Genomic DNA, 15,525 nt, shown 5'->3' on the forward strand with positions numbered 1-15,525 from the left:
GTTTTTTCCCTCATTCACCCGTTTCCCTTTAATCTCTCCACAGCTTTCACTGTCCTAGTCAAGGCTCATTTTCCCCAGCTCTTGTCTCGACACTAAGTCCTTTATTACTCTTAAGTTGTACAGTTAACATGCATTACTGGTTCATAGTTCAATCACACAGAACTTTCAGAGCCATGTCACCTGGGCTAAACTGCTGATTTTGTTGTTGTTGTTTTGTTTTGTCAGCTCAGGCTGACCTGGAATTCACTATGTAGTCTCAGGGTGGCCTCAAACTCACAGCGATCCTCCTACCTCTGCCTCCGAGTGCTGGCATTAAAGGCGTGTGCCACCATGCCCAGCTTTAAACTGCTGATTTTTTTTGTTTATTTTATTTATTTGAGAGAGAGAGAAACAAAGACAGAAGATAATGGGCATGTCAGGGCCTCTAGCCACTGCAGCTGAACTCCAGACACATACGCCACCTTGTGCATCTGGCTTATGTGGGTCCTGGGGAATTGAACCTGGGCTCTTTGGCTTGCCAGGCAAGTGCCTTACCTGCTAAACCATCCCTCCAGCGCTAAATTGCTGATTTTTGAGGCAGATATCCATCTGTTACAGTCAAGTTTGCATTGCTGGTAAAGGTCACCTGACCAAGAGCAGCTTGTGGGAAAAAGAGGTTTATTTTGGCTTATAGGCTCTAGGGGAAGCTCCATGATGGCAGGGGAAAATGAGGGCATGAGCAGAGGGTGGACATCAGCCCCTGGCCAACATCAGGTGGACCATAGCAACAGGAGAGTGTGCCAAACACTGGCTTGGGGAAACTGGCTATAACACCCATTAGCCTGCCCCCAATGATACACTCCCTCCAGAAGGTGTTAATTCCTAAATCTCCATCAGCTAGGGAACCTAGCATTTAGAACACCTAAGTTTTTGGGGCACACCTGAATCAAACCACACCACCATCAAAAAGGTAATCTACTTACACGCTCCAGATTTGTTTTCAATACTAAAGGCTCATCTCTTTTTTTCTGTTCTTCCATTTTCCTTTTCCCTGTTTCTGTGTCTTCTTGCAATAGCTTGTGGATTTGATCGTCACAAGTTTTTTCTTCTTGTAACTTTTCTTCTCTCAGCTAAAAAATATAAAAAGTAGATAGTAGAGCTATAGGAAATTCCAGATTTAAAACCCCCCTTTTACTCTGAACAACAGATCCATGGCAGTTTGAAGACTTTTTCTAATCAGATACAGCCCTCTTGATTTTTAAGTAAATCTACTTTTACTTAGCTCTTGCTAAATATATACTTTGTGGTTAAGCTTTAATGCTCTGCATTCTTAAACCACGTGAAACCATAGAACTAATTTAACAGAAATGTTTCTTCATGTAGAAAGAAAACAAACAAAAGCAGAAAACCTAAGCCTAACTCTTTTTCCCATAAGCCACATGTTAACTGGGCCAAGAGGAGAGCAGAAATGGCCACGAGAAAACCCAAGAAACTGATTTAGACCTCACTGGCAACAACAAAAATGACTTAGCACAATTCCAGTGTCCTGTATATTATATCCTTATCTTGTGGTCACAGGGCAGATCAAGACATGATCTACAATGAAATGCAAGACACAAGCATAGGTACCTCATCTGGGAGAAGTTCAAGTGCTGTATATAAATAGCAGAGTTCCTAAAGTGGACCTGGCTGGTCCTGGGCATTTGTTTACTACAAAATAGGATTATCTGTTCCTTACTTTATAGATGTTGCTGGAAGGAGTTAAATGAGATGATAATACAAAGCATTGCTGCCTCTTACAGGATATCAAGAGTTCCCATTCTGGTTTTTGTTTTTTGTTTGTTTGTTTGTTTTCCTAAGGTCCGGTCTCACTCTAACTCAAGCTGACCTGGAATTCACTATGTAGTCTCAGGGTGGCCTTGAACTCATGGTGATCCTCCTACTTCTGCCTCCTGAGTGCTATGATTAAAGGCGTGCGCCACCACACATGATCCATTCCGGTCTTTGCTTTGTTTTCTTTTTCTTTTTTGATTTCCTTTGACTCACCAAGGCCTAAATAAAGTTTAAGTAGGATGATAAACTATTAATATTTTAACCATGCTTATAAAATATAAAACTAAAGAAGAAAAAGCTACTGGGGCTGTGTTTTTTGTTTGTTTTGCTTTTTTGCTTTGTTTTGTTTGAGATAGAGTCTTGCTATGTAGCTCCTCCGGCTTTGAATTCACAGCTACCTTTCATCCTCAGCTTCCCAAATATTGGGGTTACAGGCGTGTGCTATGACATCTAGGATACTTTTGATAGCTATTCTCTGGATTCAAAAATTTAGTAACAGCAAAATAACAATAAACCTTAGTCTTATTCCCTTAATAAAACCTTAGTCTTATTCCCTTATCTTCTCAATTTCTATAGATCTGATTCCTGTAAGCCTGAAATAGTCTTTAAGACAGAGTGTAATTCAAGAGGTTATGAATATGCAAAAAGTACCACACACAATGTTATGCAAGAAGGAGATTTAAATTAAATAACCGACTCCCAGCTCTGTTCAACTCAAACAAGAACACAAGGGAGATAAAAACAAATCCACACCATGCAAGCCTGGGCTCACTGTTCATACAGAAGATCCCAGAAATTCTGCCTTGAAGTGCAGAAGGACAACCTGACCACATGCAAGGGGGGTGCTTCATTTTCCAGAGGGCACAGAGGCAGAGTGGCACACTAGAGTTCAGCCTTTAGTACTGAGGTCACTGTTGGTGTTTACCAATTGCAAGTCAGGGCTACCATCTATACACACATAATCTCACTTAAGAAAACAAAATCCTTAATCCCAGAGGTAGGAGGACCACCATGAGTTCAAGGCCACCCTGAGACGACATAGTGAATTCCAGGTCAGCCTGAGCTACAGCGAGACCCTGCCTCAAAAAAAAAAAAAAAAAAAAAAGGAAAGAAAAAAGAAAGAAAGAGAAGAAAACAAATTCTTGAGATAGTGTGTTCACTTACTTATAGAACTCAAATCTAGGTCTATCTCAGTGGTTCTTAATCAAGGATAATTTTTGCCCCTTGACACCCCAAGGAAAAGTTGGCAACATATGGATATACTTTCTTTTGCTACAACTAGAGAAGTGGGGTGTTTATGGCTAGAATCTAACAGAGGCCAAGAATTACTATCAAGTATTCTAGATATACAAAAACAAGAAAAAAGGAACAAAAAAAAAACAACTCTTAAACCAGGAATGGTGGTGCATGCCTTTAATCCCAGCACTGGGGAGGCAGAGGTAGGAGGATCGCTGTGAGTTCCAGGCCATCAAGACTACATAGTGAATTCCAGGTCAGCCTAGGCCAGAGCAAAACCCTACCTTGAAAAACCAAAAACAACAACAACTCTTTCCCAATATACACATTAAATAAATGTGATAGAAAAAAACTTAAATGTTGATAAGTATGGTAGTGGAACCAGCACTCAAGAGGCTGAAGCAGGAAGATCACAAGTTCAAGACTAGCCAGAGACACACAGCAAGACTGCGATCTCAAGAGAGAAAAAAAAAAAAAGAGCTAGGCTTGGTGATGTAGGCCATTAATCTCAAAACTCTGGAGGCAGAGGTAGGTGGGTCACAATGACTTTGAAGCCAGCCTTAGACTACAGTAAATTCCAGGTCAGCCTGGTAGTGAGATTCTGCCTCAAAATTAAAACAAAACAAAACAACAACAAAGCAGAACAAAAGACCAAATACTAGGTGTTTCTTGGTATTTAACAGTCTGTATGAATAGATACGAGCTTTTCTAGGGTTTTATAGTATATTCTTTTAGCCTTTTAATAGCTTTTTTTTTTTTTTTTTCTCCCTTTGATTTTCCAAGGTAAGATGTTACTCTAGCCCAGGCTGACCTGGAATTCACTGTGTAGTCTCAGGGTGGCCCTGAACTCATGGCAATCCTCCTACCTCTGCCTCCCGACTGCTGGGACTTATTAATAACATTTTTATTGTTGTTGCTCTCAAACTTTCTCATACTGGACTTTGTTGTTGGCAAAACAACCTCTCCACAGCATGGTGAATCACTAACAGGACATCATCTTAGCAGAGCTAATCGCTCTCACAAATGTGATGCACTCTTACCTATATGCCTGTGGATTGCAAGAACATACATACATTTATTTTGTGTGACATTATGACATGACACTGTCATGCAGTTTATGCTTGTGAACCTCACAATCCAGTTATCAGAAGCAGCTTAGGGAAGGAAATTTTATTTCAGCTTATAGTGCCAGAGGATAGAGCCTGTCATTGTGGGAAGAGCATGGCAGGAGCGGGAACTGGCATCTCACTGTATCAGAAGGGAGGAAGCGGAATACTGCTGTTCAATCAGCTTTCTTCCTTTTCAGGCTGCCCAGGAACCCAGCCCATAGGGTGATTGAAGGAGTCAACAGACAAGACCCTGGAGGTCAACAAACCACTTTATCAGGGGTAAAAGGCTCTTGGGAATTAAGCAGGTTAAGTCCTCAATGCCAAGAAGTCTGTCCAGAGATCATACAACTGTCTTGGCTATCTCAAAAGAAAGCTGCCTGCTGACTTATAACCCCAGGGGAGCTGAATACCTGGTTGGCTATCAAAAAAGAAAGCAGGGACTGGAGAGATTGCTCAGTGGTTAAGGTGGTTGCCTGCAAAGCCTGATATCCCAGGTTCAATTCACAGTACCGACATACAGCCAGATGCACAAAGTGGACTATGTGGGCACAGTGAAAAGCTTTCTCACACATCCTAAGCAGCAGCCATACTTCTAGACCAGGGAGCCACTCTGAAAAACTTTCTCAATTGTTTTTTTTTTTTTTTTCAACATCAGAGTCTCACTCTAGCCCAGGCTGGCCCTGAACTCATAGCAATCCTCTTACCTCTGCCTCCGAAGTGCTGGGACCAAAGGTGTGTACCATCACACCCAGTCATAAATATTTTTTAACTAGGAAATTATTTCATTATCCCTTCACTGACCTTCATTACAGTTCTTCTGGAGTAATTTAAAAAGTGAAAACTATAAAGATTAAAGTAGTTAAATGTAATTACAAGAACTTGAAGGATAAGGAAAAATAATACAACCAATTAGTAGCAAGAGCACTTTCTAAAGGTGACAAAAATATCTTTCCTGGTGGCCAATTATTGCAGTAGGAGTGTGTGGTGGTTTGATTCAGGTGTGCCCCATAAACTTAGGTATTCTGAATGCTAGGTTCCCAGCTGATGAAGATTTGGGAATTAACACCTCCTGGAGGCAGTGTATTGTTGGGGGCGGGCTTATGGGTGTTATAGCTAGTTTCCCCTTGCCAGTGTTTCCACACTCTCCTGTTGCTGTAGTGCACCTTATGTTGCCCAGGGGGTGATGATCATCCTCTGCTCATGCCACTGTTTTCCCTGCCATCAGTGAGCTTCCCCTAGAGCCTGTAAGCCAAAATAAACCTTTTTCCCACAAGCTGCCCTTGGTTGGGTGATTTCTACCAGCAATGCGAACCTGACTGCAACAGTAAAGTGGTACCAGGAGTGGGATTGCTGCTAGACACCTGACTGTGTGGCTTTGGCCTTTTAGAGATGATTTTCAAGAGAAATGTAGAAGAATTTGAAACCTTGGCCTAAGAGATGCCTTGCAGTGCTGTAAGTACAGCTTGATGGACTATTCTGGTCAGAGATGAAAGACCTGAATGCAGTAAGAACTATGGCCTGTGAGGTTTGGCTTATGAGGGTGAAAAAGAGCTTTGCTTGGACTGGGCTAGCAGTTTGTGAGAGAAGCTTGCTCTTATGCCCGTGTCCTGAGAAGTTGTGCAGGGTTGCTCTGCATAGAAATGAACTGGTGTGAGCAAATGGAGATGGCACAGAAAACAATGAAATCTTTGAGCCTAAACTGCTGCCCACTCACCTGCAAATTGTTTAAAGACATTTCCTTTTTTAAAAAATGTCATGCTAATATGCATACTATACCTTTCTCAGGCATTCATATTCCTCACAAAATTCCCCAGGCTTGCTTAGTTTGATTGGTGCTCTGAATATAAACTCTGGAGAAAACAAACAAAAAACCTTTTTAGCAGGACTTTCTGGTAAGAAACAAAGACATTTTTCTACCACTGTAACTGCATTGTAAATCACAATAAAAGCAAAAAGTACTCACCTGAATTTGAATTCAGTTTTTATTTAACAAATATTTATCAAAGACTGTAAGCTAGGCCGTCTTCTAAGTACTTATAAATATTAAACAAGCACAGTCCTGGCTGCCTGAAGTTACAACCTTGCAGAGGAAATAGACAATAAGCAAACATATGCAAATATATGCTGACTAGTGGTAGAAAAGTTTAAGAAAATAAGTGAAGAGTGGATATAAGGAAACAGCTATTTCCTATAGAGTAGCTTGAAAGGAGCTGAGTGATAGAGTAATAACATTACAGGACACAGGAAAAGCTCTGCTGAAAGCACTTACATCATACATGTTTTTCATTATGTAATTTGATTCTTTTTTAATCTCCAGAGTCTTCAGTAGCTTTGATAAGCTTACAAAAGAAAGTCAAGACTTGAGTACAGGGAGATGGCTCAGCAGAAAACAGCAGCAAGCATACAACTGTGAGGGCCTGAGACCTCCGGAGTTCAACCCCCACCCACATAAAAGCTGGGCATAGCCATGCAAGCCTATCCTGTGGGGAGTAGAACATGGAGAAGCATGAGGGCGCAGGCTCATGAGACTCTGAGAAAGAAGCTCAATGTTCTCTTCTGGCTTCTGCATGTGTGCACACAAGGCGCATCCATCTGCACACACATGCATACACAATACGTACACATACAGTCAAAACTTTTCAACATGTTCCTCAAGGTGCTCCAGAGACTGATGACTTCATTGTTCAAGAGCACTGTATCAATCCTTGACTGTCTAACCGTCAAATATATACCGTATACATTAAAATTTGTATGCTGTTTTCCTTCCTAAAATTTTATCTTCTCTCCTCTCTATATATTTTTTGTAATTTTTTATGAGCAAGAGAGAGAAGGAGAGAGACAGTGAAAGAGAGAGAGAGAGAGAGAGAGAGAGAATTGGTGCACCAGGGCCCTGCCACTGTAGTTGAACTTCAGAGACATGTGCCACCTTGTGCGCATGTGTGACCTTGCTCACTTGGGTCACCTTGTGTCCGACTTAGTGGGACCTGGAAAGACAAATATGGGTCCTTAGGCTTCGCAGGCAAGTGCCTTAACCACTAAGCCAACCCTCAAGTCTCTCTCCATATATTTTCATTTTATTTTATTTATTTATTTATTTTTTTATTTTATCTCTCCATATATTTTTAAATCTAAGACATCAGGTATACCACTGTATACCTCCTGTATAGGAGACATACAAACAATACATAGTAGTTACATAAGTGGAAGATAAGAGTCACAGTCTAGAATAGAAATAAAATTGACCCTTACATGCTGCTAAAACAGGATGGGGCGCTGGAGGATGGTTTAGCAGTTAAGGGGTTTGTTTGCCTGCAAAGCCAAAGGACCTCGTTCGACTCCCCAGGACCCACATAAGCCAGATTCACAGGCATCTAAACTTCGTTTGCAGTGGTTTGGGGCCTTGGCGCACTCATTCTCCCCCCCCCCCCCCCCGACTCTGTCTCTCTCACTTTCTCAAATAAATTTTAAAAACTGAAAAAAGGAGGGAAAGTTGAGTGTGATGGTGCACACCCATAATCCACCTATAACTTAGGAGGAGGCCGAGACAAGAGAACGACCATAGTTAGAGGCCAGCTTAGACAACAGAGTAAGACTCTATCTCGAAAAGGGGGGGAGGGGTTAGCAAACCCCTTTGGAGCCAGCCTTCGGGAGGCTAAGGCAGGAGGATCGCCATGAGTTCAAGGCCAGTCTGGAGCTACAGAGTGAGTTCCTGGTCAGTCTAGGCTACAGTGAAACCCTGTGGGGCAGGGGGAGATGCTTAGTACTTAAAGGTGCTTGCTTACAAAGCCTTCCAGACTCGGTTCAATTCCCCAGCCACCCATTGAAAGTTTCACAGGAAATGTGGCACAAGTGTCTAACATTCCTTTTGCAGTGGCAAGAAACTGGTGGGTGCATATACCCAAGTACAAATAAATAATTTTGGGGCTGGAGAGATGGCTTAGCAGTTAAGGCACTTGCCTGCAAAGCCAAAGGACCCAGGTTCAATTCCCCAGGACCCACGTAAGCCAGGTGCACAAGGTGGCAATTGCATCTAGAGTTCATTTGCAGTGGCTGGATGCCCTGGCATGCCCATTCTCTCTCTCACTCAAATAAAGAGATAAAAACATTTTATAAAAATTTTTTTGAGCCGGGAGTGGTGGTGCATGCCTTTAATCCCAGCACTCGGGAGGCAGAGGTAGGAGGATTGCCATGAGTTCAAGGCCACCCTGAGATGACAGAGTTAATTCCAGGTCAGATTGGACCAGAGTGAGACCCTACCTCGAAAAACCAAAAAAAAAAAAAATTTTTTTTGTTTTAAAGAGAAGGTGGAATACACACTTCAGCCTCTCTAAACATGTGACATTTTTTAATAATTTCTGCATGTTATATGGCCTAAACACAGTAATAATTTTAGGATTTACTGATGACTCTTCATCATAATGAAGGAAGGAAAATGTTGGTTCTAGCAATAAATGAGCTCCTTTTTCTTTGTTATCAACCTTTTAAATTTTTTATTTATTATTTATTTGAGAGAAAAAGACACAGAGAAAGAAAGAGAAAGAGAATGGGCACACGAGGGCCTCTAGTCACTGCAAATAAACTCCAGATGCATGCTCCATCTGGCTTACATGGATACTGGGGAACTGAACCTGGTCCTTAGGCAAGTGCTTTAGCCACTAAGCCATCTAGCCCTCAACAATTTTTTTTTAAGACTACTGTATCGGAGAATATAAAACTTAGAAACACTGGACCTAATGCAAATAAAAAAAAAAACACTGTAATTTGAAGCTCTACCAAAAACTAAAAAAGCCTGTCATATGCTGAGCTTGGAAGACACTCCATTACCACCTACTTTAAAAGTCCTCATGACGGCTTTTGTCATATCCTGAAGTAAATTTCCACTGATATAAAAAAACACATTTAAAATCAGATTTTTGTTTTGTTTTGTTTTCCAAGGTAGGATTTCACTCAGGCTCAGGCTCAGGCTCACCTGGAATTCATTATGGAGTCTCAGGGTGGCCTTGAACTCACAGCGAACCTCCTACCTCTGCCTCCCAAGGGCTGGGATTAAAGGCGTGCACCACCACGCCCAGCGGTACTCCGTTTTCCAATCTCTACTCTTCCACATATACCCCATGATGGTTCTGTTGGTGCCTGTATATTATTCAGTTGGCTTTCAGGTTTGTTATGTATTTTTTTCTTCATATGGTGTACTACTGTGACCTTTCTACTGCTCCTTCTATGCATAACTCATACTTTCTCCCCAACCTCTTTTCCACATTCACTCATTTTTATCTGCTTTTCTTATTCTCTGTAACTACAACCTTCACAGCCTGAACAACCTCAAAAATTGGTAACCCAACTTCCCTCTCCCACACACTTTTGCCACCTCCATCTTTTTTAAAGTTAACACTAGTCACCATCCTAACCTGCCTCAACATCCTTCCTACTTCCAAGTAATGAAGATCCTGGTATACTCCATATCAGCCTCGCTTACTTAGCCACCAACAGTTATTGCAGGTAAGTGCCTAACCACTGAGTCATCTCTCCAGCCCAGTTATATATTTTTAATAAGCTAAACAAGAGTAGATTTCTGCTTATTGCAACTAACAAGTTTGGCTAATTCTACTTTTTTTTTACTTAATTCTTTGAAATAAAATCTTATTTAAAAAGATATAAAGGTCCTAAATACAGATACTAAGGTGAGTTTCAATCTCCAGACTATTAAAACAATACTACAAGCCAGGTGTGGTGGTGTACGCCTTTAACCTCAGCCCTTGGGAGGCAGAGGTAGGAGGATCACTGAGAGTTCAAGGCCAGCCTAAGACTACATAGTGAATTAGAGGTCAGCCTGGACTAGAACAAGATCCTACCTCAAAAAACCAAAACAATAAAATAAGGTGGGGGTGTCACTGGGGACAGATCTTGAGTCCCACCCTAAGATGTGAGAAGAGCAGTTTGAGGTACTGACTGCTGCATTTTGGTGCCTGCTGGCTTTTTTTTTTTTTTTAATTTGAGAGCGATAGACACAGAGAGAAAGACAGATAGAGGGAGAGAGAGAAAATGGGCGCGCCAGGGCTCCCAGCCTCTGCAAATGAACTCCAGACGCGTGCGCCCCTTTGTGCATCTGGCTAACGTGGGACCTGGGGAACCGAGCCTCGAACCGGGGTCCTTAGGCTTCACAGGCAAGCACTTAACCGCTAAGCCATCTCTCCAGCCCAGCCTGCTGGCTTTTGATGGTCTCTTTGCTTGGATCTATGGAAGTGAGCCAGCTTCTTCTACCACTGATAGATTTCCCTGGATCTGTAAGCTGAAATAAACCCTTTCCTGCCATAAGCTGCTTCTGGTTGGGTGTTTGCCCAGCTTAATGAAAAGGTAACTACAACAGATGGTAATCTCTCACACAACTGCAGCTGAACTCAGCTGCAGTCTTTAACCCAAAACCTTTCTCTCTTTTTTTTTTGGGGGGGGGGGTGGTGTTGGAGGCGGGCACATCCATCTAATCAAACCAGCCCATTGCTTTTAAACTCAATGTTGCTCAAATTCTCAGGACTTGGACAAAACACAGTCAGCCTTTCACATAAACTGGCTCTAGCCTAGTCTGGACAAAGCTCTTTTTCCCCTCATGAGTTAAGCCTCACAATCTACAGTTCTTTCTGAATTCAGATCTTTCAACTCTAATAAGAATGGTCCATTAAGCTCTGCTTAGAGCACTGCAAGGTGTTTCTTGTCCAAAGTTTCAAATTCTTTCACAAATCAGTTCCAAAAGACCAAAAATCACACAATCCTGTCTCTAGCAGTAATAATCCCACTCCTCTGGTACAAATGTTCTGTTGTAGTTACAAAGGACCCAGTTGCTAGGACAAAACACCCAACCAAAAGCAGATGACGGGAGAAAAGGGTTTATTTTGGCTTACAGTCTCAACAGGATGCTTCATGGCAGCAGGAAAACAATGGAAGAACAGAGGCTGGGCATTACAATCTTGCCAGTGCAGCTGGCAGAGAGCATTTGAGCTCTGGCAAAGGGGAGCTGGCTATCACAATCCAGTGCCTGTCCCCATGAACACACCTCCTCTAGCAATGCTCCACTTCCCAAACTCCTATCATCTGGGGACCAAACATTCAAAACACATGAATTTATGGGGGGACATCTGATTCAAACAACCACAGATCCCTGGGATCCATGTAAAAATGCCAGGTGTGACAGCATGTACCTGTAATCCCAGCACTGGGGAGATGGAACCCTACCTGACTGGTGTGCTCTTGGCCAAAGAGAGACCTTAAAAGGGGGGGGGGGGGGATGGAGAGATGGCTTGATGGTTAAGGGGCTTACCTGCAAAGCATAATGACCTAGGGTTTGGGTTTCCAGTACCCACGTTAAGCCAGATGCACAAGGTGGTGTGTGCCTCTGCAGTCCAGTCCATCTGCAGTGTCTAGAGGCCCTGGTACGCTCATACTCACTTTCTCTCCCGTGTGTGTGTGTGTGTGTGTGTGTGTGTGTGTGTGTGTGTGCTGTCTGTCTGTCTGTATCTCTCTGCTTGCCAATAAACAAAAAAAATATTTTTTAAAAGGATGGATGGAGAGCATCCCTGAGGAACAACAGCCAAGGTTTTCCTCTGCTCTCTATATGCACACACACACTCACATGCGCCCACACAAACTCAAATGCACACATACACACACACTCACACACAAAATTCTAAGTCTCTATTTGGGGAGCAACATGAGGAGCATAACCCTATCCAGGCTTATACATAAGTCCACTAGTGAACACAATAGACCCCAAATACTTTAGCTATAGCTTGGTAGAAATGGCAATTTTAACTTACTTTAAGAAAACTTTCTGTTTCTAAAATGGTTCTTGATATTTAGTACAAAATACCTCCCCAATGAGACCCATTATTATATAATTAATATATGCTAATTTCAAAATTGAAAAGGTTTTCAAAAAATAGTGTTATATCTTCATTTTGTAAATAATAAAAAATAAAAAACCTAATCCCAAATGGGAATCAACGCTTCAGGTAAATCAGTCTCAATTTCTTTTACACTGAACACACAACTCTGATTGATAATGTGACTGACTCTGAGAATCAAAGGAGTGTAAGAAAAGTAAAAATTGTAAACCATTTCAGCCACTACAGCAGCATACAATTTATTAAATATAAAATAATCTTTGGTAGTAAGTGTGGTGATATTCTTTAAACTATAATCTGGTTTCAATTATTAAGACCTTATTTACCATGCCTCTGAATTATGAGATCAAAAGGCTTTCTCATATTCACTAAAACTAGTACTGACAGAAATCATGTTACTCTTGCATTAGGACTACTGGTCCTTTCAGATTTTATTTCTTTTATTTTTGTTTTGTTTGTTTGTTTGAGAGAGAGTCTTACTCTATCCCAGGCTAACCTAGCACTTACAGCCTCAGGATGGCCTTGAATTCATGGCAATCCTCCTCCTTCAGCCTCCCAAATGCCAGGATTAAAGGGGTATGCCAATAGCCTGGCTCTACAGATGGTTTTTGCTTTTTAGAAAACAAAGTGTGAGCTGGAGAGATGGCTTAGTGGTTTAGGTGTTTGCCTGCAAAGCCAAAGGACCCAGGTTTTATCCCCCAGGACCATGTAAGCCAGGTGCACAAGGTTACACATGTGTCTGGAGTTCGTTTACAGCTGTTAGAGGCCCTGTGGCACCTATTCTCTCTGCCTCTTTCTCTCTCTTAATAAAAAAATATTTTTTAAAACCAATACAAATTTAAAATAAATAAATAAATAAAAACCAATACAAAATGCTAAGCCAGGCATAGTGAGGCAGGAAGATTACACATTAGAGGTCAGCCTGGGCTACACAGTAAGACTGTCTTTTTGTTCTTTTTTGTTTTATGTTTTCTTTTTTCGAGGTAGGGTCTCCCTCTAGCCCAGGCTGACCTGGAATTCACTATGTAGTCTCAGGGTGGCCTCGAACTCATGGTGATCCTCCTACCTCTGCCTCCCGGGTGCTGGGATTAAAGGCATGCGCCACCACGCCCAGGGGCCGGAGAGATGACTTAGCATTTAAGGCACTTGCCTGCAAAATCTAAAGATAGGGGTTCAATTCCCCAGTACCCACATAAAGCCAGATGCACAAGGTGGCACATGTTCTGAAGTTCCCTTGCATTGGCTAGTGGCCCTGGTGTGCCCATTCTCTCTTGCTCCATCCAATCCCTCCTCTCTGTCTCTCTCTCTCTCCTTCCCTCCCTCTCTTTTTATCTTTCTCTCTCTCTCTCTCATAAATAAATTAATTTAATTTAAATAAATATTTTGAAAAATATACAGCTGTTTTGGTCAGTTTGCCTCACTGGAAAGCAGACCACAATTACAAGCAACAGTAGTATGGTAATAATCTGGGTGTAGTAACACAGATCTGTAATTCCTTAGGAGATTGAAACAAGAGGCTCTTCATAAGTTCAAGTCCAACGCAGGCTACATACTGAATTCTGAGCCAGCCTGGGCTATGCAGTGAGAACTTATCTCAGAAAAACAATCAGTACAATAAACAGAGCCGAGCAGATAGCTCCACAGTTAAAGGTCCTTGCTTACAATAAATCAAAATAGCTAACATGTAATGACAGCATATGATATACTAAATGTTGCATTCCACACATTGCAAAAAAGACATTATATTGCAAGCCTGTCTACCCTTATAAAGACTTGCTTATAAAGTTGGCCTTTGGGGCTGGAGGGATGACTTAGCGGTTAAGGCATTTGCCTGCAAAGCCAAAGGATCCCAGTTTGATTCTCCAGGACTCACGTAAGCCAGATGCACAAGAGGGCGCGTGCATCTGGAGTTAGTTTGCAGTGGCTGGAGGCCCTGGTGTGCCCATTCTCTATGTCTTTCTCTCTCTCAAAGAAATAAATAAGATGTATTTTTAAAAAATAATAAAGTTGGTCTTTGGTGCCTAGGAACTTGGATTTTTGGTGGACTTCTACCCACACCCCCCTCCAACTAGTAAGAGTGGCTCACTGTATCCAAATTGCTTATAGAAACAATGAAATTTATGCTGAACACCTGCTTTCCTGTTAGGAGCCTAAAATTTCATTACATGTTAGACAGAAGGTGGCTATGTGATCAGTTCATATTAACAGCACCAAGTACTAAGGCCTCAAACAATTTCCCCTATTGACAACTTTTTACATGCTACCCCATCTCCTTGCTGGGGGAATTTTACACACACTGTGTGCCTACACTGAGAAAGGACTCTGCACAACCACACCTAATTTTCCTCAAATTTTTCCCACAAAACTTTTCCCATTACAGAGCTAGATCAGTTTCCTTTCATGTCCACAAATCACACTTATGAACTCAACTATGTACCATGTCCTCAGTGCTCCAAGTGAACAACTGCAACTTTGGTTGTATAGGGAATCACACACACACACACACACACACCCCATCCCCCTCACTCCATGGACTTAAAATGTCCTTATGTTTTTTTGTTTTTGAGATAGGGTCCCACTCTAAGCCCAGGCTAACCTCAAATTCAAGATCTTCCAGTCCCCCAAATGCTGGGATGACAGGTGTGCACCACTAAATGCTGGACTTTACAATCTCCTTAGGTCTCAGGCTCTATCACAGAAATAAAGGCAACACAGTAGACAATGATTCAGTAACAGTTCTTTTAGTTCACTTTTCCCTTGTTTTCTTTTCTATTCTATATTTCTCTAAGTTATGTAAAACTCCAGAAGTTAATTGTGGGCAAAATGCTATTATGATGGTAAACTTATGTAAAAGTACTTATCAAAACTTCTTTGAAACTTTATGAAATGTGGTATCTCAATCCATCTGGACAAGTATGAAAAATGGACTAGGTAAAGGCTATAAAAATAAAAACCTCCCCTTTTAAACCAACACTTTCACAATATATCTTAGAGTTAGTTAAATAGAGAATAAGCACAGGGCACTTAACATATAAGTTACATCAGTTAATATGAACTAGTCAGGTTCATGAGTTTTTGTTTATTTTTTGAAGTAGGGTCTCACTCTAGCCCAGGCTTACCTTGAACTCAACTTAGGGCAATCTTCCCTCCATTGTGCTGGAATTATAGGCATGAGCCACCACACTGAGCAGGTTCATGGATTTGTTTCTTGGTTTTGTTTTTGGAGGTAGGGTCTCAGTCTACCTCAAGCTGGCCTGGAATTCACTATGTAGTCTCAGGGTGGCCTCAAACTCAAAGCGATACTCCTACTTCTGCCTCCCAAGTGCTGGCATTAAAGGTATGTGCCACCACACCCAGCTAGGTTCATGGATTTTTTAAAAAATATTTTTTTATTTATTTGCAAGCCAAGAGAGAGTCAGAATAGGTGTGCCAGGGCCTCAAACTGCTACAAACAAACTCCAGACACATGGGCC

At 41.7% G+C, this 15,525-nt stretch overlaps 1 protein-coding gene across 1 annotated transcript in view; it reads right to left on the bottom strand.

Annotated features, from left to right (window-relative positions):
• Rnf169 (ring finger protein 169) overlaps positions 1 to 15,525 on the bottom strand; it is a 75,565-nt gene that overhangs the window by 23,248 nt on the left and 36,792 nt on the right. The window contains exons 2-3 of the mRNA XM_045145762.1: positions 5,934 to 6,007; positions 963 to 1,109 (exon numbers count right to left, since the gene is read on the bottom strand). Coding sequence (XP_045001697.1) covers positions 963 to 1,109; positions 5,934 to 6,007 — 221 coding nt within the window. The remainder of the gene's footprint in view (positions 1 to 962; positions 1,110 to 5,933; positions 6,008 to 15,525) is intronic.

Source organism: Jaculus jaculus, chromosome 3 (genome assembly GCF_020740685.1).
Source record: "Jaculus jaculus isolate mJacJac1 chromosome 3, mJacJac1.mat.Y.cur, whole genome shotgun sequence".
Lineage (NCBI taxonomy): Eukaryota > Metazoa > Chordata > Mammalia > Rodentia > Dipodidae > Jaculus > Jaculus jaculus.